This window comes from Callospermophilus lateralis, chromosome 15, assembly GCF_048772815.1.
Source record: "Callospermophilus lateralis isolate mCalLat2 chromosome 15, mCalLat2.hap1, whole genome shotgun sequence".
Taxonomy (NCBI): Eukaryota; Metazoa; Chordata; class Mammalia; order Rodentia; family Sciuridae; genus Callospermophilus; species Callospermophilus lateralis.
Genome location: NC_135319.1, coordinates 78,323,329 through 78,346,499, shown reverse-complemented (window position 1 = coordinate 78,346,499; position 23,171 = coordinate 78,323,329). Strand labels below are relative to the sequence as shown.

Below are 23,171 nucleotides of genomic sequence, written 5' to 3'. Positions count from 1 at the left end.
GGCAGACTCTGTGAATGCTGATGTTCTAGAGGGCACCGCTGTTGGAACAGAAGCAAACGTCATGCATTTCATGTTGATGCCATCATTCCCGGGAGCCTCGTGAGATGGTACTGGTCCCACCAGGTCCAGCCTGGATAGCAGTTATCTCTGCTTAGAGCCTGGACACTCTGGCTTGTGGCCTCCTGGAGGCTCCAGCAATGTCCTTTACTGCCCAGGAGGGCCCCTTGGTGCAGAGGGGTCCTGGGGTCCTGAGGGCAGTGTCTTAGAAGCCTGTCTCGCTGTGGATGGTGGTTTTGATCCAATTCAGGAACTTGGTGACTTGGGTGTAGACGCCTGGTTTCTTCCCACATTCTAGTCCCCAGCTCACGATCCCATAGACGTAGTAGGTGCCATCCTTCTCACAGGTCAGAGGGCCTCCAGAGTCACCCTGAGGGGAAGAGCAGGCGGAGTTCAGTCTCCGGGGCCAGAAGACATCAGAGAGCCCCCACCTCCCTGCCACCCCCTGCTCCTGGTCCTCTGGATGTGATCACTGCCAGTTCTCAGGGGCTTTCTACTTCCTCTGGCAGTGACCGAGGGGATGAGCCCTGTTTGGACAGACCCACAACCAGGGGAGGGCAGGGACTCCGGGGCAGCATGGCCTAGCCCACGGTTCAACCTGGGCTGTGGGGTTGGGTCCTCTGGGTTCCGAACCATTTGATAAACGGAGCCTCAGTTTCTCAATTCTAATCTGTGGATGGCAACAGACACCCCTCCCAAGGGCTCTGGTGAGGACTCTTTGTAAAGTACATAGAATGGGCCTGGAGGAAGTGGTGAGGGGGAGGGGGGGAGACGGGGGGGGGGGGGGGGGGGCGGGGACGCGGGCTCCTCCCAGTCGCTCCTGCTTAGGCTCTGCCACTAACAGGGTTGAAGCAGTGACTGCTCTCTCTTAACCGGAGCTCTCTCTTAACTGGAGCTGCCACCTTACCATCTGAGGGACTCATTAGTCCCTTCAGGCATCTGAGATCGGAGAATTACTTTGGTGACTGATAAAGGTCACATGACATGAGACTAAACCAGGTTTGACACCCATGACTTTGGTTTCCAAAGCCCTCGCATTGTCTAGAGAACTGAGCAACTGCCTTTCTCACTCACCTTCCAAAGGCTCAGTGAATATTGCACCCACCTGCCTTTGCCCCTGCCCTGAGCAGGTGGAAATCATGGCTTCCTGGTAAAGGCACAGGGTAGCAGGAGAGCCACAAGCTCTGGAGAAAGAAACCTCAGTTTCCCGTCCCCAGTGGGCTGGAGGCTGGCAAGTCATTGCTGGGTTCCTTTGTAGGGACGCTCTAAGAGACAGGATTTGAATGTGGCCATGCTGGGTTTTCCAGGACAGTGGGGTGGCTTCTAATGACTAGAGAACCCTAAATTGAGGTGTTCCTGAGAATCCGGGGAGGATGTGATGTGTGATATGAGCCTTTCAGGGAGAGGTCCTATGGGGAGGGGGCTTTGACTTGGGAACCTGAGGTCTCCTCAGCACCCTTTCCTCTACCAGCTTGGGGCTCCCAAAAGTCTGCAGTAGGAAGAATGTCATCAGACCCTGGGTTAATTGTGGCCCTGGAACCACTTACTTTGTTAGGACTTAATCAATCAATCTCTCTCTCTCTCTCTCTCTCTCTCTCTCTCTCTCTCTCTCGGCCAAGGTAACTTCTCTAAGCAGCCGTGAGGTGGTGAGGATGACACCCCTGCACCAGAAGGCTGTGAGAGTTACATCAGACCCTGCAGGCCTGCTGCGGCCATTATACCCAGTCGTCTGGCTGGATGTAGATTCAGATGCACCAGGGGAGACAGGTCCCCTGCCTGGGCCTCCACTTTGTGGCAGGTGGCCCTCTGACTCTGGCCCCCCTCACAGAGCTCTAGGGGGCCTCTGTGCCCAGCGTGATTCCTGCTGGCCTGTCCCCTGAGTGCCACTGGAGTCTCTGACCTGGCAGGTGTCCTGCCCGGGTTTCTGAAGGTTCCCTGCACAGATCATACTGTCATCGATGGTGCGGTCGTAGAGACGGCGAGAGTTGCACACAGTGTTGGAGATCAGCTTGACCTTGGCATCCAGCAGCTGTCGGGACCCTTCTCCTGGGGGACAGGGACAAGAGTCACTAACTCGGGGACCGGGGGGCACCCACCACACCAGAAGCCGCAGGAGTAAGGAGAAGGCCATCAGCCCTCGGCTCAGGAGAGAAGGAGGATTCCAGGAGATGGCAGGGAGGCCCCGTCCTCCCTTCCCTTCGGCCTCCCCACCTGTGCAGAGCCGAGCTGCCTGACAGCAGCCAAGGGGCATCGCTGGTGCCCTCCAGTCTCTCCAACGGCACCACGAGGTCTGGGAGAGCAGGGACCGTGTGGTACCATTCTTAAATTTCCTATTTCTAATGGAAGGGCTGCCATGTAGTGTATTCAGGATGCAAGGATGAAGGCACAGATGTATCCCCGTGCATTAAATTACCTGCTTCCCAGAGATCCCCTAAAGTAATGAAATCAGCTAAAACATGTCATTGATTTTGAACATGCAGTCTTAGAGGACTATTCAAGACAAAGAAAGTCATTATAGCCCAAGGCTCCATAAGATCCCTAACTAAGACATCTTTATGCCCACCCGATCACACTGAGCACAAGAGGGGAGGACAGGCTTAGGTGAATTGCAATGAAAATGGACACAAAAAGTTTTCTGGCTGACCCTACGTCCATTTGGTCAGAAATCTCCTTTCCCAAAAGCCTCCTACAAATTTGCATATTACATTTCACTTTCTTCACGAATACAGACCGATTTAAAAATGATTCTTGCTTTCCATTGTTAAGAATGAGATTGGGAGAGACGACAAATATATTTTGAGTGTTTGGGGGACAACTTGAACTTCCCCCTTTGAATTTCTTTGTATCTGAGGATCTAATCTGGCTATGAGCAGATTCCAGGCCTTGGAGATAAGTGTGATTATTGGGAGATTAAAACCGAGTTGTAATCAGTCAAAATAGATTCTACTGTCATGTATAAAAATTTAAGAAAAAAACAATGTTCTAGGGGCCAAAGAAGATGTACCAAAAAAATTTTTAAATATTTTGAAATAAATAAAAATTAAAGCATAAAAATAAATAAATAAATGAAACTGAGTTATTCAAGCAACAAAGACAAGAATCCACCCCAAGCCAGTCTGACACCACAGTCCATGTGCTTTCTGCTCTGCCAAGGGAAGGAGAGAGGTCATCCAGGTTCAGGATCAAGGCGAGAGAGAAGCCAGGCATCTAGGGGCAGGGCCAGGGATGGACACAGAGATCAGGGAAGGTCAGGGAAGGTTCCTTGCTGATGGTGAGATTTAGCTAGATCTGGGATGACAAGGGCGATCCTTCCTTTTGATAATGCACCTTAAACTAATTATTTCAAGTTCAGAAGGACACTTGAGGCTGGCCCTTTTCTCTCTGGTTGGTGTGGCTTTCCTGAGTCTCAGGAGAATACGTGCCAGACTCACCAGTTTCTGTCACACCCCAGCCAGAGATGTGGCACTCAGTCCCAGAGGGGAAAGGATCGTCAGGCAAACAAACCGTCTTCACGTATTTGGATTCCACAGCACAGTGACCATCAACGGGCTTTAACTTGAGCAGAGCTGGGTGGAGACAGAGGAGGAAGCACAGGCCACGTCATCTCTGTCTGAGAAGCATCAGCTTCAGCTTGGTGTGAAAGGTGGTCATGGCAAAGCCCTCCCACACCCTGTGCCTGAAAAAATTCTTCCCCAGTCATTTCACCTTTTAAGTTTACACCTAGGAGTAGCAACACACGCTGAGAATAATATCAAGAATCATAATTGAGTCTGAAACCACTTCTAATCCACTTTAAAACGTAGGCTGTGTCTGCTCATGAACACCTACCAGGTGCCAGGTACGGCCACTAGTTCATCGTGTCACTAAGTGTAGGAAGTTAAGAGTTGTGCAACAGTGCCCACATTTTATAGAAGAGGAAACTGAGGTTCAGGGAGGTGACCAGCTCCCAGTAAGCAGGGGACCTGGGGTTCAAGGTCGAGTGCTTTCCACAACACAATGCCCCTAAATCTCTTCCACTCAATTTAAGACCTGTCACCCATTTATTAAGATCGCGAACACATACTCTTATGATCTAAAAAGGTATGAAATAATTTCTCTACCTTATAGGACCCACGGGGGACCAAAATAATCAAGGACCAAACTTGAGCTCTCCATCAGTGGAGAAACCCACCCAGGACGAGACCCCAGGAGATCTGCAACAGAGGAGACTTGCCAATGTCGTTGTGGGGAATCTCGTCTCTCTCACTGTAGTGGCTGTACTTGAATATCTTCTCCACCCTGAAGGTCTGCTCGTGGAACTCTGTCGTCTTCAGGTCCTGGTCCCCTAGCACGACTTTTAGATGTCTGACTTTTATGCTGGAAGAGAAAATAAGATGATGGGGAGATTGCCCGGGGCCATGGGACCTGGAAGCCACACCCCAGCTCTGCTCTGGGGTGCTGGGTGACCTTCGGCAGACTCCGGACCAACAGCCTCAGCATCCTCACCTGCCGTCCGCACAGGACCCTACTGTGGGTTCCAGATATGACACCGTGAGGGGATTTCTTTATGAATGGCAGCAAACTCCAAACCCATGTTGTCATTTGTGTCCATCTCTCGGGGAGACTTCCCCTTCTCCCTGGGCGTGGCCGCAGGACAGCCATCGGGGTTGTGAACACATCTGCTGACATTCACTGGTAGGTACTAATGGTCACTTGTCTGGCTTCTCCTGGGAGGCACCTCCCCAAATCCCATAATAAACCATTTAATGACAGCGTAGACTGGAAGTCCTCAAGGTCCCCCCAAAAAATTGGGATTTTTGGGACCAGCCCTGACCATGAACTTGGGCCTTTGGAGGAGGGAGCAGCTCTTGAGCTCCCAGAAGTCACCTCCTTCTGGAAGCCCACAGGAGACCTGGCCAAGGACACCTGACCCGGGAGGCTCGCTGATACTGGCATCAGACAATGGAGTGGGTTAACTTTCTCTGTCCAGGGCAGGACTGCACAGCTCAGGAGACAGATGCCAGTTCACTTCCCATCTACCCACTTTCTTCCCACATGGCTCCATTTACGAAAAGAGGAATAAAGAACATACCCTTCACCTCCAGGTATTTACTAAGCGCTCTCTGGGTACAAACCCTGCCGTAGGCACTGAGGACACAGAGAGGAATCCCCAGCCTCCCTGACTTGTCTTCCCGCAGATGGTTTTGAGGATCAAATAGAGTACCATGCATGCGACGCCCATGGCCGGCACTGACCACGCGGCGGCTGGTTTCTCTCTAGTCCTAAGAGCCACTCTTTGCCTCTGAAGCATTCGCCCCTGATCCCGCCAAGCTGCCACTCCAGTGGGAAAGGGAGACCCCTCAGCCAACAAGTCACCCTGGTCCTTGCTCCCAGAGACACCTACTCAGTGCAGTGGGCAGCGGTGAGCACCCAGCAGGGGTGGATCAGCGCACCCCCACAGTAGTGGCCTTGGGGCATGGAGGTGGTCAGTGGCAGGGTGGTCTGCAGGGACACCTGCCACGGGTGCTTGCCCGCAGTGCTCTTGAAGCCGCCGTAGATCCGCTTGACCTTCCTGTCCGCTATCTCGGTCCTCCCACAGGAGGCAAACCCGGGCAGCTTGGCTGGGGGCTCTGCGGGGCTCCCCTCTAGGCTGGCAATGTCTGTGGGATGCAAGAAAACAAATCACAAGACTCAGCCTCTGCATCTCGATTCACATAACACAAGTCTACCATAGAAATAGCATCGAACGCATCGGTTTCCTTCCCATTTCAAAGCGAGTTGCTCCTGGGAGCTACACGCATACACACTCGGAAGGGTGTGCAGATATATAAACCCATCGCTGAGCTCTTTGCTAATGAGCTCACGCTGTATTTTGGAGCTTTGTTCAGTGCAGAGGGGACAATGTCCAGATGATGTAGAATAGGGAGATAAGATGTTTGCACAGACAACTGGGATGCAGAGGGACAGTGGTAAATGCTGCATGAATGGTCCTGAGGGTGCGTAGGGAAGGAGAGAATGCTCCATTCAGAGGTCAGGGGGGACTTCTTGGAGGAGGGTGCACTTGAGTTGGTTCTCAAAGAATGGTTGTAAATGGCCAAGAGCAGATATGGGATGAAGTGTTCTACCAGAGGTGACCCTGAGAGCCAGGCACAGGTGTGACTGTGGTCAGGAGGAACCCCTGCTGGTCAGGGTAGGAGAGCACATGTTCTGGATGTGGTGCAGTTTTTGATGGGCTGGCAGGAGCCCTGGAGCTGGAATTCAGACCACATGCTTCCTGAGAGGCTGGGGGCCAGCCAGAGACTGGTCACCACCATAGACCCCAGGCCTGGCCTGGCACCTGGAATGTGGCAGGTGACCAAAACCTAGCCGCTGAGTGTACCAACCCGGAGTCCAGAATCACAGGCTGGAGGCTGGACACCTGGTCTGGGTGGGAGAGGGTCCAGCTTGTGGAGAATCCGAGGGTTGCCGAGGGTGGGTAGGGGGAAGGGGGGTTGGCAAAGCAGGTGTGGAGGGGGAACAGGGTTGGCTGGAACCAGGTGCCAGGACTGTCTCCTCCCACCCCAGGGGCCTTGGGACAGCCCTGCTTACCCGAGGCTGAGCAAGCCGGGACGTCGCAATACTCCCACTTCACCTTCTCACTGTTGACCTTGATGAAACACCAGGGCTTTTTGTCTCCATCTGGGTTTCTAAGGTAAAAATTTAAAAAAGTAACTCAGAGTCAAGGCTTGGAGACCTCAACCTCCTCCAAAGCCCTTGGGATCAGCTCTGCGCTTCCCCTGGGAAAACTCTCCATTTGAACCCTCTGACGGGTTAGCAGAGCTCGGGGTACGGGAATCCCAGGGACCAGAAGGGGAATTCACAAGCCTGCGCCAGACCCGTGGGACATGTCAGTTGTTCTCAGAAAAGAATGAGATCCCCATGGAGACCCTTCTTCATCAGGGAAGTAAAATGGTCACAGAAACATGGCGAGGGTCAGATTCTTCAGCCCGAACCTCTGGATCCCAGGCAAGATCCTCTGAGAACAGCCGGCCAGGGGGCCCCACGAAGACAGCTTCAGGAAGGGAGCAGCCCCAAGAGGGACGGGGAGGTGCCCAGCACTTTGCTGAGTGGGAAACCTCCCTGGAAGACGTCCAGTCTGTCTCAGGATCCGTTTCCAAATCAGGCAACCAAGACTGGGCCCAGAGAACGTGGTGCTCTTTACCTACAGAAGTTGTGCTCCCCCATCCCGTGGGCCCCTGCCTCCTCCATGAACATGTTGTAGTTCTCCTGCAGCAGGAGGTGGGAGTTCCAGTAGAGGCAGGGGTGCTGGTTGACTGTGCTGCTCACACTCCCGCGGTAGGAGTAGCCGTCACCAACGGAGCAGTCGTCAGGACCTCGGAGAGGGCGACAGGGCCGTGAGGACAGGGGGCGCTGGGTGTGCCGCTTCAAGGGGCCTGAGTCGTCATCACTCGGAGAGTTCATCACAAGGTTCTAGAAAGTTCCACACTGAACCCAACTTCCAAACGTGAAACATACTGGTTGGGAAGTGGGTAGGAAGTTGAATTCTCAACTTGGGGCCTCGAGAGGGACATGTGGAGAGTGAATTGAAGCCCAGGTATGCCCAGGTGTGATCCACCTGCCTGCAGCATGTCCCAGATTATACCATCTTTACCGGGAGCCAGACACAGCCTTGGGTTGGGAGGGTGAGGCAGGAGTAGGGTTTGGGAAACTCAATTGAACTGCGTTCTGGCAGCAAAACCCAAGCAGAAGAGGATTCCAGCAGCCTCCCTGGTGGCCCTGAGTTTCCGGGGAAGCGGTGGCTGAGACCCATACCTATTTCGCAGAATCTCCCACTGAACTGCTCCGGACAAGCGCAGCTAAACCTGGATCTCCGCTTATGCCGCGAGCAGGTGCCGCCATTCTGGCAGGGGTTGGGCCTGCACACGGGAGCCACTGTGAACACAGGAAGCGGGTCCAGGAGGGCTCCTCAGGAGGAGTTGCAGCCTCCCTGTGAGACGACCAGGGGATATGGGTGGCACTTTTCTGCTGTCACCTTTTACAACAGATGGATCACCAAAGGGAGAGGCAGACCCACGGACATTCTAGTAAATGCACACACGAGCTCTAGGAACAGAAGCAACACAGGTGAAGGCCATGCAGAAAGAGCACATGTATGTGGATGGGTCACCCAGCAAGGAGAGGAGGCAGGCATAGGCGGAGCAGAAACTGGGGACAAGTCTAGGCTAGGCTGAAACTTGGCTCTCGCCTTGCAGAGCTGTGTGGCCATGAGCAAGTTAATTAACCTGTCTGATTTCAGTTTCTTCATCTATAAAACTCTTCCTTGCAAAGTTTTGGGAGAATGTGAAAGAGATTGCAAATCTCCTGGAACAGCACCTGATTCGGCAGTGATTCAAGGTAGACTAATCCCCCAGCATGGCCCATCTTAGGAATCCTTTAGTGCCAACTCCCCAGAGGGAGTGGGTTTTGATTCTTTCTGGATGGGAAGGGACACAGGTCAGTCAGTTCCCACTGGGCTCTCCAGGGAGGATTAGTCTTAAAATTCTAGTTCAAAAGGCCATCATGGATGCCACGGAAACTTCAGTTACTTTACGTCTGGACTAGCACACAATGAGATGCAGTGGTTCAGGCACCAGCAGAAAAGGGGGTTCCACCACCTACCTCTGGAGCAGTCTGGACCCGTGTAAGGGTATTTACAGGCGCAGCGGTAGTAGGGGGGACTGTGCGTGATGAGACATTCGCCCCGGCCACATGGGTTGTTCTTGCATTTGTTTTGTGCTGTAGGAGATGGACAGAGAAACAGGGGGAAATACAAGACATTGTCTGGGCACCTTTTGTTTAGAGGTATACGTGCATGGGGCATGGGGTGGGGTGGGCGGAAGAGCTGTCTGTGGCCTTGTCCATGGTTCTGAAATGCCCTGCTGCACCGGATGGCTGCTCTCTCATCCCTGGGTCAAGGGTGATTGCTTCCTACATTCCTTTCGCTGCTCAGAGTCTTTGTTTTGTCCTCTTTTTAGTAAAAACCTCGATACATTTTTACACCTTGAACAAACAGCTGGTATTTTAGTCTCTCCATCTTATAACTGATTTCATATTTCATTTCACAGTTTTGTCTTTCTTCTGAGAAGTCGAGGGATGAACCCAAATGCAATGTCCACGTCAGTATCCTCGACCACCCTGAAACACTTATTGGAGGGACATAAGGTTTGAAAATGGGGGAAATAAATGGGAAAGACACAAAGGCTCCAAGGTCCTCTATATGCTCCAGACCCTCGCTACCTCCCCACATCCCAGTAGATGCTTGGCAGTGCTAGACTGGACAGAGTCCAGGTTCTCTCTAGGGGTGCGACACCCATAGGAGTCCTAGTCCTGATGGGTACCCCACGGATCTGCCTTCATATTATGCTCTCAAGAGCTTATGGAAGGCCAGCACCTTGCGGATGGCAAAGAAGAAAGAGCACGGGGCCGAGAGCCAGGTACCAGGGCTCTCATTACCGCTCCCTCCTAACTCGCTGTGGGAGCTGGAGCAAGTCTCTGCCCTCTGGGCTTCCTTTCTCTACCTGGGTTGCACCTGATGCGCCCTGAGGGTCTTCCTGCTCTCTCACTGGGGACAGTATTTCTCTGGTGTGATTAGTCCAAATGTTCTGAAAGCTGTGTCCTGAGTTTGGAAGGCAACTTGGGTAGATCCCAGCCCTCATTCCCTCTTGGCCTCAGTCTTCTCATCTGTAGAGTGGACATGCTAGTCCCACCTCACCGTGTGAGAGGAGAATGCAGAGAGATGCTGCCTGGACCGTGCAGAGGAATCCATCGTGCACGATGCCACAGGGGCAGCCACAGTCCCTTCCGTGGGGTCGCTTGGCCCTCCAGCTAGGGCTGGAGGAGGAACGGCTTCTCCTTCCATTCCAAGGAAGAGTGAATCTGCACTTACCGTTCTGACATCTGTTCCCAGAAAAGGGGGCCGGGCAGCTGCAGGTGAAGGTGTCCCCGCTGGTGACACAGTCCCCGCCATGTTCACAGGGGTTGGACTGGCACGGATCTAAGACACATGGGCAGAAGTCAAGGTGAGTGAGGGTCAGCCAATAGAAAGCCCCCACTTTTCATCCGACTTCAGTCTCCGGCCCCAAACGAGAGAGTGAGAACAGAGCCAGGGATGGGGCAAAGGAGAAGAGTGTGCGTCGTCCTTAAAGAGCGAGGAAAACCGCAGCCACGCGACCAGAGACAGGGATTCAGGCTCGTAAGAGGGGAGACGGAGCGATGGAGACTGGAGCCCCTCGGCCCACTGTGGACCGGGCCTTTCTCATTGCGAAACTCCCCGCCTCCCCCGCGAGTGTCCTTCTCCTCCCATCTCGCTGGGAGTGCTGCGGGGTCTGTCTCTGATGCTGGAGGCATTTCACAAGCCCGGGACCTCCCTACTCCCAGTGCCCAGGGGTGGAGGTCAGGAGTGGGGGAAGAACACCCACCCCTCATGAAACGCAAGGCTTCTGAACATCAGGAGAGAAGACCAAAGGCGGAGGGTGACAGAAGGATTGACGGCAAGGAGGAAATGACCCAGTGGCCTTCATCTTTCTTCAACTACTTGTTCAGTTAGATTTTGTCATATTTCATCTGTGCCTTTGGCTTTTCATGGCTGTCTGAATGGACCTCCCCCTTGGGGAATTCTTTATCCTTCTGTTCACGCACATTGTTCTTTGGTTCAGGAACTCGGATCCCTGGGCCTGGCTCTTGTTTTGATGGTCCCTTCTGAAGTTCCCCTGATGCCCTGTATCTTGGCCCTGCCTTCCAGGCCACTTTGCTCAGTTAACACAGCTTTTATTCCACTTGCTCCCTGATTTCCGTGCCTTCTCCTGGCTCAGTCACGTGGCTTGGCCTGGACCCAGCTTCTTATCTTCCTTTCTGCCCCCAATTGCTCTGGATAAGAAGCCGCAAGACAAGTGTGGTAGAGGCACACATGTGTGAGTACACACACACACACACACACACACACACACACACACACGAGACACACATACCTAAACCTTCCGAAGAGCGAAGGACAAAGAAAAACACAGCAAACATGGACTCAAAGAGAGACTCAAAGCCAAGCTGTGGCTCCCACACTCAGGGCTCCAGGATAACTTAGATCCTTCTGCATAACTCGGATCCAACCTGAGATAAAAGCTTCAGAATCAACTTTGAACATGACTACTAGTCCCCGAGTCAGGAGCCCTGAGTGGTAAGGCATTAGCTTGTCACCAGACCTTGGCCAAACCGGTTCTTCTCCTGGCCTCACTGACTCCATCTGCCATTCAAGGGTTGGGGAGATCATTGTGTATGATTTTTCTAATTGAAAAAGATCTAGTCCATTTATTGATTGGGTTATTATTATTTTTTTTTGGTGTTAAGTTTTTTGAGTTCTTTATATATCCTGGAGATTAGTGCTCTATCTGATGTGCGTGGGATAAAAGTTGGCTCTCGTACTGTAGGCTCTCTTCACCTCAGTGATTGTTTTCTTTGCTGAGAAGAAGCTTTTCAGTTTGCATCCATCCCATTTATTGATAATTGATTTTATTTGTTTGCGCTATAGGAGTCTTGTTAAGGAAGTCAGGGCCTAAAACAACCCAGTCAATAAATGGGCTAAGGAACTGAACAGATGCTTCTCAGAAGATAATATACAAACAATCAACAAATATATGAAAAAAAAATGTTCATCTCTAGAAATTAGAGAAATGCAAATCAAAACTACTCTAAGATTTCATCTCACTCCAGTCAGAATGGCAGCTATTAAGTATACAAACGAGTGTTGGTGAGGATGTGGGGAAAAAGGCACACTCATACATTGCTGGTGGGACTGCAAATTGGAGCAACCAATATGGAAAGCAGTATGGAGATTCCTTGGAAAACTTGGAATGGAACCACCATTTGACCCAGCTATCCCACTCCTTGGTTATACCCAAAGGACTTAAAAATAGCATACTACAGGGACACAGCCACATCAACGTTTATAGCAGCCCAACTCACAATAGCTAAATTGTGAATCCAACCTAGATGACATTCAGTAGAGGAATGGATAAAGGAACCGTGGTATATATGCACAATGGAATATTACTCAGCATTAAAAGAGAATAAAATCATGGCATTTGCAGGTAAATGGGACTGGAGGATATCATGCTAAGTGAAGTAAGCCAATCCCCCAAAACCAAAAGCTAAATGTTTTCTCTGACATGTCGATGCTGATCCATAGTGGGGGTAGGGGGAGCATGGGAGGAATGGAGGAACTTTAGATAGGGCAAAGGGGAGGGAGGGGAATGGAGGGGCATGGGGGTAGGAAAGAGGGTGGAATGAGATGGACATCGTTACCCTAGGTACATGGATGAAGACGAATGGTGCGGCTCTACTTTGTGTACAACCAGAGACACGAAAAATCATGCTGTATATGGGTACTATAAATTGAAATGCATTCTGCTGTCATGTATAACAAATTGGAATAAATAAATTTTAAAAAAACTTGAAAGAAAGAAAAAGATCCAGTCTAAATGGATATTTTAAGACCTATTTATGGTGCTCATCAGAGAGGAGGGAAGAGAAGCCCTTACCCTGGGTCTCAGGGCTTGTGGCCTGAGACCCTGGGCCTCTTGGGCTTGTGGCCTCCTTCCCGGAGGGCCCTGACACAGACCTGGCACCTACCGTCGTCTGCATAGTACCAGTCGGGATTCTCGGCGTAGGTCGACCACGAGGTGGTGTTCTCCTCCGGGTTCTGATGCTCGGAGCTGTAGTCGTAGTAGTCGGGAGTCCAATCTGCAGGGGCGGGAACGGCACAGAAGAAACCTCAGCATCAGCATCTTATTTAGTTGGACACTTTTTCCTGAAAGAGTTCAAAATCCTCAAAGAGAAAGCACGTGTCTTTCCAGCTCTGCATACTGATGGGGTGGGCAGCCGGGACCAGGCTTTGTGGCTTTTCACTTAGGGGCGTTACAACCCCCAAGGCTGTGTGGTTATTTGGCAGGGCCAAGGGCACTGATGGAGAGTGCGGGGAGGTCAAGCCTTGGCTGTGCACTAACTGTCCTCTCTGTGCCTCGATTTCCCCTCTGGGAGCAGCAGGACTGGGCCCTAGCAGGCCTCCATGGTTCCGTGGAGGGTGGACCAGGTCAGATTCTGCAGCTTTGGAGCGCCTGGTTGGGTGGCTCTGTGAGCAGCATTTCTTCGTGAGACTTTATTCGTCACCTTAGTCTCATGAAGTCACTTTCCTTTGGGTCCCAGCATCAGGCTTCTCCCAAGCCAAGTCTACAGAGCCACTGAAACAGCTGGTGTTTACTGAGTCCTTGCTACGCACCATCTCATTTCATTCTCACTCACGTCTAGCAGGTGTATCATTTGCTTGACTTCAAGTTAAGAATATTGAAGCTGAGAGAGGTTGAGTCACTTGCTCAAGGTCACATACTAATAATATATGGCAGGGTTTTAGCTGATGCAACTTGTGTCCATGTAACCACTAAATCTCAGCAGTGATCTCAACCTCAGGGCCCTACTGCTTTGACTGGCATCATCCACGACCTTGGCTACACCCACACGTGGCCGTGGGAGAGGGTCTCCAAGCATTCCCTCTCAAGACCCCGCCTGCCAACTAGGACTCACCAGGCACAACTTGATAAGGTCGTGGCTCTTGCCTAACAAACGGGAAGGCTGTGCGTGGAGTTGGCCCCTGGTGTAAATCTCACGCTAGACCAGACTTTGACAAAAAGCCCTTTGTTGTCCGGGGCCTTGGAAGACGCTCTGCGGCTGGCGGGGAAGAGTTTGGAATGGGAAGAAGTTGGGTTCGTTTTGTGCTTTCCAGTTGGTGGGTGTGCCGAGTCAGGGAAGCTGTCCAGAGATGCGTATGATAATGAGCTGAGCCCATGCAGACAGGTGACTTGAAAGGGACCAGGCAGAGCTGGGAACCCGAGGACGAGGACAGCGTGGGGTGTGGAGGACGGCACTCCACCCACGCCTGATCATCAGCCACCTCATCTCACCATCCCCTCCCTCATTGCGTTAGAGTCTTTATGTCTCTGGCTTTTGAAAAATCCACTTTTGCACAATGGCCACTTTATCTTTCCCATTAAAACGGAACCGTCTTTTCATTTCTTTTTTGAATACGCCAACTCCGGCTCCTTGGCAAAGTTTCCCATCATATCTCAGTGTCAAGTCCAGACTCCCCTTTGCTTGCTCATTATTTCTCCTGAGCTGCTTTTCCCCCGCTATGAAAATGGTCCCAGAGGAGGCCACCTTTCCCGGGATGAGGATCCAGGTTGAAGACAAGGCCATTGTCTCCCTGGAGCAAATGAAGTCTCCTTCCATCTAGCCCAGGGCCACCGAGAAAGACCAAGAAGCGGAACAAAGGAAAGGTTCTTCTGAGTTGCACGCGAAGGATTTCAAACAGACATTTGGAAGAGACAATGCGAGGATGACATCATTTCTTTATTTCCTTATTCTTTGGAGAATTTGTTTTTGATTTTCCCAACAGGTGTTTACAGAGAAGAGCCTTTGGGTTGTCCTATGGTTTCTCCCATGGCTCCCACGGGTCAGGGGTCCGACTGGCCAACCTTCACTGGACTATCAGGGATCCCTCCCCCAAGGATCTCTGGAAGTCCTTTGAGAGATTCTTACATAGAGGGGATGGTGTGGGGTTTCCAGGGGATGGGGGATGGGTGAAGTGTCTGTGGGAGGATTTGGACTTGCAAAGGCTCTGTTTGCAAGGGCTGCTCATCTCTCAGGGATTCCGAATCACATTCCCGCTGAGCAACACCAACAGTGCCTCCTGTTCCCCAGGGTCCTGGGTCCTCGGTTAAAGGGAAAGAACCACCAGAGAGAGACTCGGTGGCCCGACCACCAGAACAGAAGCCACCCCATAGAGGGTCGTGTGAGGAAGGCACAGAGGTCCTTCACGTGTCGGGGAGCCACAGGGTGCTTTGAAGGTCTTGTGGGAGCATCACGCAGGAGGCTTCCTCCACCTCCAGACTCTACGCCTATTTTGTTTGTCCTCTCACGTTGGCACTGTCTGTACGAGAAACTCGTGTTGTGCATCTACAATCAGACAAGGATTATGCCAGGGGCGGAAAGGCACGGGGGACCATGGAGAGCTACCCAGTTATACAGGTAAGCGTGGGATGTGGCCTTGTCCTCAGAGAAAGCTCCGGGCGGGGTAGGCTGCAGGAGAAAGCCAGTCTCAAGGAGATCAAAGGGTGGTACTGACCCAGGAAGCCAGTGGAACCAGAGCCCCAGCCATCTACCAGCCTGAGCCCAGCCCACATCACCCAGCCGGGTCCAGACCTGAACTACCCAGCTAAGCCCCATCTAAACAGCTAACCCCAACAACGAATATCTAAATACACAGGTAATGGTTGAAGCCACTGAGTTTGGGGTATTGTGTTACTTAATAACAACAGCAGACATCAGGATTGATTGATGTCGGGTTGCTAGCGGAATAACAATTCTAGATATCTTAGGTATAGGAACATCCCTTACTGGCCGAGTTGGCTGCAGAATTTAGGTTTGGGATGATGGTACCTCACTCTGGGATTCACTTAGCCCATCTGATTTGTTTCCTCCAACTAGAAAGTTGGTTTCTTAAGAGCAAGGGCCACGTTCAACTTCACGGTGCCCAGCAGAGCCCTGTGTGCAGTTGTGTTGGGCAGACCCACCTCCCCCTTGGCCTCTGAGCCTCCTGCCTTCTGATTGGCCAGCACACGGCTCTGCCCCCAAAGATGGCCCCTGCTTGAGGCACAGCAATGGTGAGTTCAGGAGAGAAACTACGTGAGATGTGGGTCATAAGTAATTAGTGAAGAAAATTCCTGACGGGAATCTCAGAACTTGTCCAGATGCTTTCTTGGGTAGAGAGGATCGCTGCCGGAGGTGGATTCTCAGTCCATTGATAGATTGTAGCAGACAAACTTGGGTTCAAATTCCAATTACATGAGAATTTGGGCTGCAAGAAAGAGGAGAGGCTTGGCGAAGAAAGGGCCAACTGACAGAAGTGTTTGTAGGTATAAAAAGAAAAATTTGTGGATTTGTCTACGTATCAGAGCCTGTTTCTAGGGACTACCAGGAGGAATGGTGAGGTCATGCTCAGTTAACCAGAGAGTCCTAATGACAGGTTATTGCATACTGAATCCTTCCTAGGGGTCGACACTAGGCTAGGTCGTGTGGTTGTGCACAATCTTACTTAACCTGAAGCATCCCCAAGGCATATGTGACACTATTTCTGTTCCACAGATAAGAAAAAACCAAAGCAGAAGGACCTGGCGTCCTAGCCCAGATCCACCTAACTCCAAGTCATGTTTGCCTCTTTACGAGCCTCGTTTGGGTTTATGTTTCAGAAACTCCATGGGTTTTAGCTTTCAGGAAGCAACAGGCACTGGGTTATCTTTAGCACGTGCTCCGGGTCCTTCCACCAAGATTACTGTGTCCACGTTTAGCATCTCTCAGAACAAGCGCAGAGGTCCTGCAATGGGGGTTTCGCAGCTGCTCTGGTTAAAGAGCCTGCCAGATGTGCGGAACAGAATAAAAATCCCCGGAATGTCGTCCCTGTTGGCGTCATCCATCACGGCAGCACGGACAGCTCCTCCGAGGGCCTCCCCGGGGCCCAGCCCTGTCGGACTGCATTTGACGCTTCCACTCTGGCTGATGGGGCAAGCGCAGCACAGGGCCTCGCTGGCAGGCGGAAGGACAGCTGATGGATGGGCTTGGCCTGTGTTGCAGGGCAGAGCCCAGCCAGCTTTGAAGAGGCATTTCCGCAGGCCTGCTGGCTGCTGTGTCACCTGCTTTGGGGAGATGGGCAGAGTCTGTGCTGTTTGATGACCACCTCCTTCACTGCCCACTGGGGACTGGACACCTTCTGCTCCAGCCAGGCCCTCGCTGTGCACCATCTCCAGGAAGACCAACCAAAGAAGCGGCTTGCCTGTGGGCATGAGCAAAGTGTCCCCTCCCCACACTGCTGTCGGGAGCCTGCAGGAGATGACAAAGTCCATCAAAGCACAACCCCATGCCATTCAATCACACACCTGACGGGCATGGCTTAACACCTAGCCTGCTCTTTGCATGACGTGTCCCCTGCCCCCCAGCCAGAGGCTCTTGGAGCACCTCGAGGTGGGTCTTAGGAGCAGCCTGCCCCAGGGCCCATTCATTCTCTCAACAAATTCCCACAAGCCATTAGCAGAATTCTTGTAGAGCCCAGTTTCTTGGGGTGCTCAATCCTCTGCTTAAACAACCCCAGGGATGGGGAACCTATTAACTCCCAAGGTTCTGATGGCCCATTCAGATTTTTGGACCATTGTGCTCGTTCGGAAGTTCTTCCCGACGGCAGATCAAACCTGACCCTACAGCTTCCAGTCTACTGAACGGCAGCTCTGAAACTTAAGGCCCATAGAATGAATCCACGCCCTCTGTGAGGTAGGGTTGTTCAAGTTGTTTCCTGCACCATTCCAGGATGTCTAAACTCATTGTGGACATCTCTGACGACGTTCTGGAAGATGGCAGTAAAGTGTCTTGTGGTAGAGAAACTCCGTAATGTCCACAAAGTTGCCTCCTAGACCAGGGGTGGGGCTGCTTTTCAGACACTCGAAGACAGGTCTCGTGAGTCTTCTGTGTCTCCTCCTGTGTCTCTCCACAACCTCTGCAGCTCTGTCTCTTTGACACCCAGGCCCTTTAATGGTGCCTGAGGCAGAGGCCGCCTTTCCAGCCCCTCGGCCTCTCGCTGGCTGTGCCTGTGGGCGATGGATGGCCGTCACAAGGACAGCCCTCAGAGTGTGACCTCCAGAGGATCCTGATTGCACACCACCAAGTCCTCTCCTTAGCTTTGGGGAAAGATGCAAAATCTCTCAAAACCCAGGCCCCATGAGTATTTCCACTGCGTTCCCTGAGCCCATGGGGTCCTGGAGCCTCGTGCTCTGGGCTCCTTATGTCTGTCTGCCCGTACGTCTGTCTGGGCTTGGCTGCTGGAGAATGTCACCACTGAGCTGCTTCTGACCTGGCTACTGGTCCCCTTGCTCCAAAGTTCAGACATGGCCATGGCCTCTGTGTCTGGTTCCCGTCCTCAGGGGGTGCCAGTCCCTATCATGGGAGTGTCAGCCTCTGGACAGATGCAGCCATGATCCAAGGTTCCTCCTCGGGACTCTTAGAACCAAGGGAGACAGGCACCCAGAGCCAGCGACCACAGGAGGATGACGGGGGGAGGTTAGTATGGCTGTAGGGAGCCGGTGGAGGAAATGGGGTCCTGGCTCCCCACCAGAGGGGTCGAGTGGGTCGGCCTTCCTGAAACCGGCCATGGCTCAGGCACACCCTGGCTTAGCCTTGGTACGTCACTTCAGCCACCAACGGGCTGTGTGACAAGGAGAAAGTTGCCTCCGTCTCTGGGTCTCGGTCTCTTTCTCTGTAAGATGAGGGAGCTTTCCCCCTGGGCTTCTGAGACTGGCCATCCGAGGTGTCCCAGGGCAACCTGAAGTTGTGCAAAGCACTGGGTGAGGGGACTGTTCCTGGGCAAATTCCCTAAGGGGTCTGTGACCCTCTGAACCAGCTGGACCTGAGAGCCCTGTAATACCTGCCCCTCCTCCAGTGCGGAATCAGTAGGGCTGGTGGGAAGCACAGGGTGGTCAGCACACTCACCTGGGTCCAGGTCATCGAGGAAAGGCATCAAGGAGAACTGAAAAACAAAGCAACAGACACAGCACGTCGGACCAGGCCAGGCCAGCGGGGCGCTCCCTGGGCTTCCGGAAGCCAGAGAGGAGCAGATCCAGGACACGGGAGCACTGGGTGCCTTCTGGGTGGGGAGGGGTCTATCTGTAGATGCCCCCTTCCTCCTCAGCCTGCACACACCTGTGGGCCCATGAGCCCAGGTCCTGAGGCTCCGGCCAATTGAGGTGATTATCTGCCTGGTTGCCCCTTATGTTCTTCTAACCACCCCACGGGAGGCCTTTGAGGAAGAAAGGCAGACTCAGGTCACACAGCTATGACGGGGTCTGAATTTAGGCTCAATCCGAGTGATTTCCTTGAGTGACAGCCTTTGGGGATTGGGGATGAGCAAATGTTTAAAACTCTCCAGACATTTCCGTTGTTCTTGGAATAAATTACAAGCACCCACCTGGACCTCCAACCTCTTCCCATACTCCTTCCTCCCCCTGCCCTTTACTAAGCACCAGCCACACCTGGCTTCTAAATGGCACAAGCCAAGTTCCTCCCACCTCGGGGCCTTTGCACTGGCTGTCTTCACTACCTGGACCTCTTCCCCGAAGTCTACCAGATCTCAATTTAAATGCCATCCTCTTAAGAAGGCCTTCCCCAAACACCCTATCAATCAGTAGGACATCCCTCACCCAATTTTTGTTTTTTTGTTACTACACCTATTTATCCCCACCACGGTCCTCATTACAGCCTTGTTTTACACTTGTTGACTTTTGCATGTCCTCTGCCTCTGAGGTTAGATTCTGTGGAGATCTTCATCTTGTCACGAACACATCACTGAATGTCTAGCACGTGCCTGGCCCGTGGCATTCCTCAGAAGGTTTTGCTGACGAGTGATATGAACAGTTCCCTTTAGAATGCAGTTCTTAACCAGAAGAAGAAACCTGAACTCACCCCATAACTGGAGTAGGTTCTTTCCCTTCAAACAGGGAGCCTCACACTAAGGCCCTGGGGCAATGCATATTAATATATTCTTTTAGTTGTCGATGGACTTTATTTTATTTGTTGATACTCGGTACTAAGACTCGAACCCAGTGCCTCACACATGCTAGGCGAGCGCTCTGGGATTGTGAGCCACAATCCCAGCCCCACATTTTTTTTTTAATGACTGCTTTTGTGCCAAAAGTGGCAGAATATTTGTGACAGAGAAAGCATAGCTCAGAAAAAACCACCATCAGGCACTTTACAGACAAAGTCCTCTGACCTCTGATTAGAAAATGAGAGCTTTATCCCTGGGCAGACTTGCCCTTGGGTCCTGGCTGCAGGAAAGCTGAGCTCCGGGCCTCCCTCCCAGGACCCAGGGGATGCAGGCAGCTCAATAGCTTTGCCTCCTCCACCTTCAGCTGAAGTCTTGGTTTTCTGTTTTAGGAAGTAGGACGATGAGGAATTAGAAAGGAAGATAAGAAGGGACACAGGGATCACCTCCTGATGTGCAGTGCGAGGCAGCCACATCCACAGAGAGCACTGTGGAAAAACAGGCGCCTCTTGAATCCACCCTCAGGGAACAGGACAGGTCCCAGTGGAGATCCAAACCCGGGGCATTCTACAGAAGGGCGAGCCTCCACGCCTCCAGAGTCAGCCTCAAAGGAGAAAACACAATGGAGGACTGTCCTTTGTTTCAAGAGACCTGGCAACTGAATTCAGTGTGTGGTCCTTTGATTGGATCCCAAATTTAAGAGAAGCACCACAACAAAGGTCATGACTGAGACAACTGGGTAGTTTAAATATTTACATGGTATCACCATATAGTGTCGAATTTCTTGGGGATGGATAACGTTGCCATAAATTCATAGGAAAATGCTTATTCTAAGATGTGCCTGCTCAAGTATTTAGGGTGGTGTCTGCTCTCTATCTGCCAATGATTTAGCAAACAAAAGAAAACACACACACACACACACACACACACACACAGGAGAAGGGGGCATAAAAGTGGCAAAACGTTAACAATTGACCTCGGAGGTGAAGGATGCCCACTGTGTTGTTATTATTTCCATTTTTCTGTAGGTTTGAAAACTCACAAAATAAAAATCGAGGGAGGAGAAAGGAATGCCAAAGAAGGAAAAAAGGAAAGAGGGGCGGTCCTGTGAGGTCTGGGCCTGGGCCCTGCCCCATTTTCTACACCAGTGGGGGGGGGACAGGTGTTTTGTTTGGGGGCTGGGCTGGGAGTCTTGCCTAGGGGGGGTGTCAGGTACAGGGAGAACCTGAGGCCCGCTCTGGATGTCAGCAAGGGGCATGGGGGCCCTGGGGACAGACGTCACTCCTCCTCCAACCTCGCCTCACTGCAGCCGCCGGCTGGTGCTTGGCCCTGGGCGCTGTACCCGGCTCCACCTGCCCTCCGTTGAACTTGTCCAGAGGACAGGAACTCTTCTCTCTGAACGGAAGAGGGTGGCCCGTGCCTGGCTACCATCAGCCCTGAGAAGTGTGCAGGACAGGAGAGAGGACTGTGGGGACACCCTTTCTTGGACCCCACCAGGGAAGGGTCCTCAGGACCTGGGCCTGAGCCAGAGCGTGAATCTTGGCTCTGAACAGAGCCGAAGGGACACCCAGGTGTCGTGCTGCCCTCGGCCAGCAGGTGGCAGGCACGCCCTTCCAAGGCGGCACTTGGCAGTAACCAGGTTAGGAGGCAGCTGGGCTTCCTGCCCAGAGCTGACCTCTCAGGAGGCTGACTGCCGCTGCCCACTTGTGCAGCAGAGGCAAGTCACTCTGTGACTCACTGTGTCCACCCACAGAGAGGCTGCGATGGGACGTGGGAGCCGGAAACCCAGGCTGGGTGTACTGTAGGGGGCCCGCAGAGCTGGGACCACGCAGTTTCAGGGCCACACTCCTGAAACTGACCAGGACAGGCCTGCAAGCAGAATGATGGACACAGAACCTGCTCCATTTATCCCATGAGTCTGCTCCATTTCCCACAGGGACAGCAAAATGGTAGAAGAACTCTTACTCTTGGACTTACAAATCCATAGAGGAAGATTGACAGAGGAGAAGGAGGAGGAAGAGGAGGAGGAGGAGGTGAGGGCTGTGAGAACTAAGAAGTAGAAGAGACCAGAAAAAGGATCTCAGTTCACAATTATGTAGAGCTAACCATGAGCCACAGACTGTGCTAAATGGATGCAATACATTTTGTCTAGTTTGTCTCACATAATACTGGATAATTTAGGTACCATAAGTATGTCCATTTTAGAGGTGAGAAAATTGAGATTTGCAGAGATTAAGTTGCCCCAAATAACTCAGTTAGTAATGCTGGAGCTGGGTATAGAGAGTCAGCCTTACATGGGTGTCCTTGCTCTTACTTGTCCTCGCTGGGAGGGCCCAGGGAATCCAGGCATGCAGACCCTGTCGTGAAAGGGTGGAGGAGGAGACAGAACCCTAAGAGGGGCAGATGCTGAGCTAGGTTAAAATACCAGGATCCTGTTCTTGGAAAGCTTTATATTTATAACAGGTCCATCTGCAGTGGCTCAGGCCTGGCAGACCACATAAAAGGCCATTTGGTCTCAGGGGGAAGCACAAAAGTGAGCCCCAGCTGGTCCCTGTGGCGAACACATCTCAACCAACTCTCCACCCTGATGGGAAGGCACACAAGACACTGTCCACTTCTCCAACCACCTCCATTCCTAGTTTCAATGGGGCTGAAACTCCACGTGTCCCAACTGACCAGCTCCTCCTAGGTGGCTGGACTCGGCTGCTGCTCACACACGGAAGGTGGTTTCTGCAATGGATCCAGCAGAGGGTCCCTCCACTCCACACTTGGACTTTCTCAGTGGCTCCACAGCTCAGGACTCTGACCTTCCAGAGGTCAGGAGCAGGCCCTTGGCAACATTAAACTCCCCAAGCCACCAGCAAGCTTGTCTCAAGGTCTAGTGTAAAATAAACAGCATAATTTTCTTGGGATGCTCTAGTCTATTTTGTCCGATCTAGTGATTATTTTAATCTAGTTGTGATTTTAACTAGGTTCTTGCTCTGTCTTTCAGAATTCCAAACCTTCTGGAAGACAAGACGGAAAGGCTGAGGCTGAGAGGCTGAGTTGCTGTGTTCCAGCAATCACATGGAGTCGGTGGAAATGTTCTCAGGCGATGGGCAGGCAGTGGGGGGCCAGAGGCCTAGAAAGGGCCTACAGCAGAGAAATCTTTCTCCCAGTAGGTGAGAGGCTGGAGCCCTAATCTCAGCCATCTCTTCCTTCTTGGATGTTCTACCAGGTACCTGGTGGAGCAGATGTCACCGGCCGCCAGGGAAGGATGGCGTGACTCCCAAGGGCAGCCCTGCGGAAGAGAACTTGGCACTGTGGCCAAGTGGGTCTGCTGCTGCTGGACTGGGGGGTGACAGGGACATGTGCACACACTTCAGTAGGGCCAGTCCCCACTGCTAGATGCAGAGCTTGGAGCCACCATTCACTGGTGGAGGTGACAGAAAGCAGTTGAGAGTGTCCAGATCACTAGCCCAAGTGCTGTCCC

General features: G+C 52.2%; 1 protein-coding gene across 1 annotated transcript; it reads right to left on the bottom strand.

The window, feature by feature from the left end:
• Positions 1 to 262: 262 nt before the first annotated feature.
• Habp2 (hyaluronan binding protein 2) lies at positions 263 to 18,676 on the bottom strand. The gene is made up of 12 exons (XM_076834956.1): positions 18,649 to 18,676; positions 12,697 to 12,807; positions 9,962 to 10,069; positions 8,695 to 8,811; positions 7,849 to 7,968; positions 7,238 to 7,409; positions 6,625 to 6,722; positions 5,441 to 5,696; positions 4,271 to 4,413; positions 3,489 to 3,623; positions 1,958 to 2,103; positions 263 to 427 (listed from the first exon to the last, which is right to left on the bottom strand). Exons 1-12 carry the CDS (start codon positions 18,674 to 18,676, stop codon positions 263 to 265), a joined length of 1,599 nt encoding a protein of 532 aa, XP_076691071.1.
• Positions 18,677 to 23,171: the final 4,495 nt, after the last annotated feature.

What these genes read in the sequence shown, in the direction of transcription:
- Habp2 (XM_076834956.1), bottom strand. Translation starts at nt 18,676, where the DNA reads ATGCCTTTCCTCGATGACCTGGACCCAG. An exon ending in CCCGGCTTGCTCAGCCTCGG is followed by an intron (nt 5,697 to 6,624) that starts GTAAGCAGGGCT and finishes TGCATCCCACAG; the next exon opens with ACATTGCCAGCCTAGAGGGG. An exon ending in CTGGGGTGTGACAGAAACTG is followed by an intron (nt 2,104 to 3,488) that starts GTGAGTCTGGCA and finishes CCTGTCCCCCAG; the next exon opens with GAGAAGGGTCCCGACAGCTG.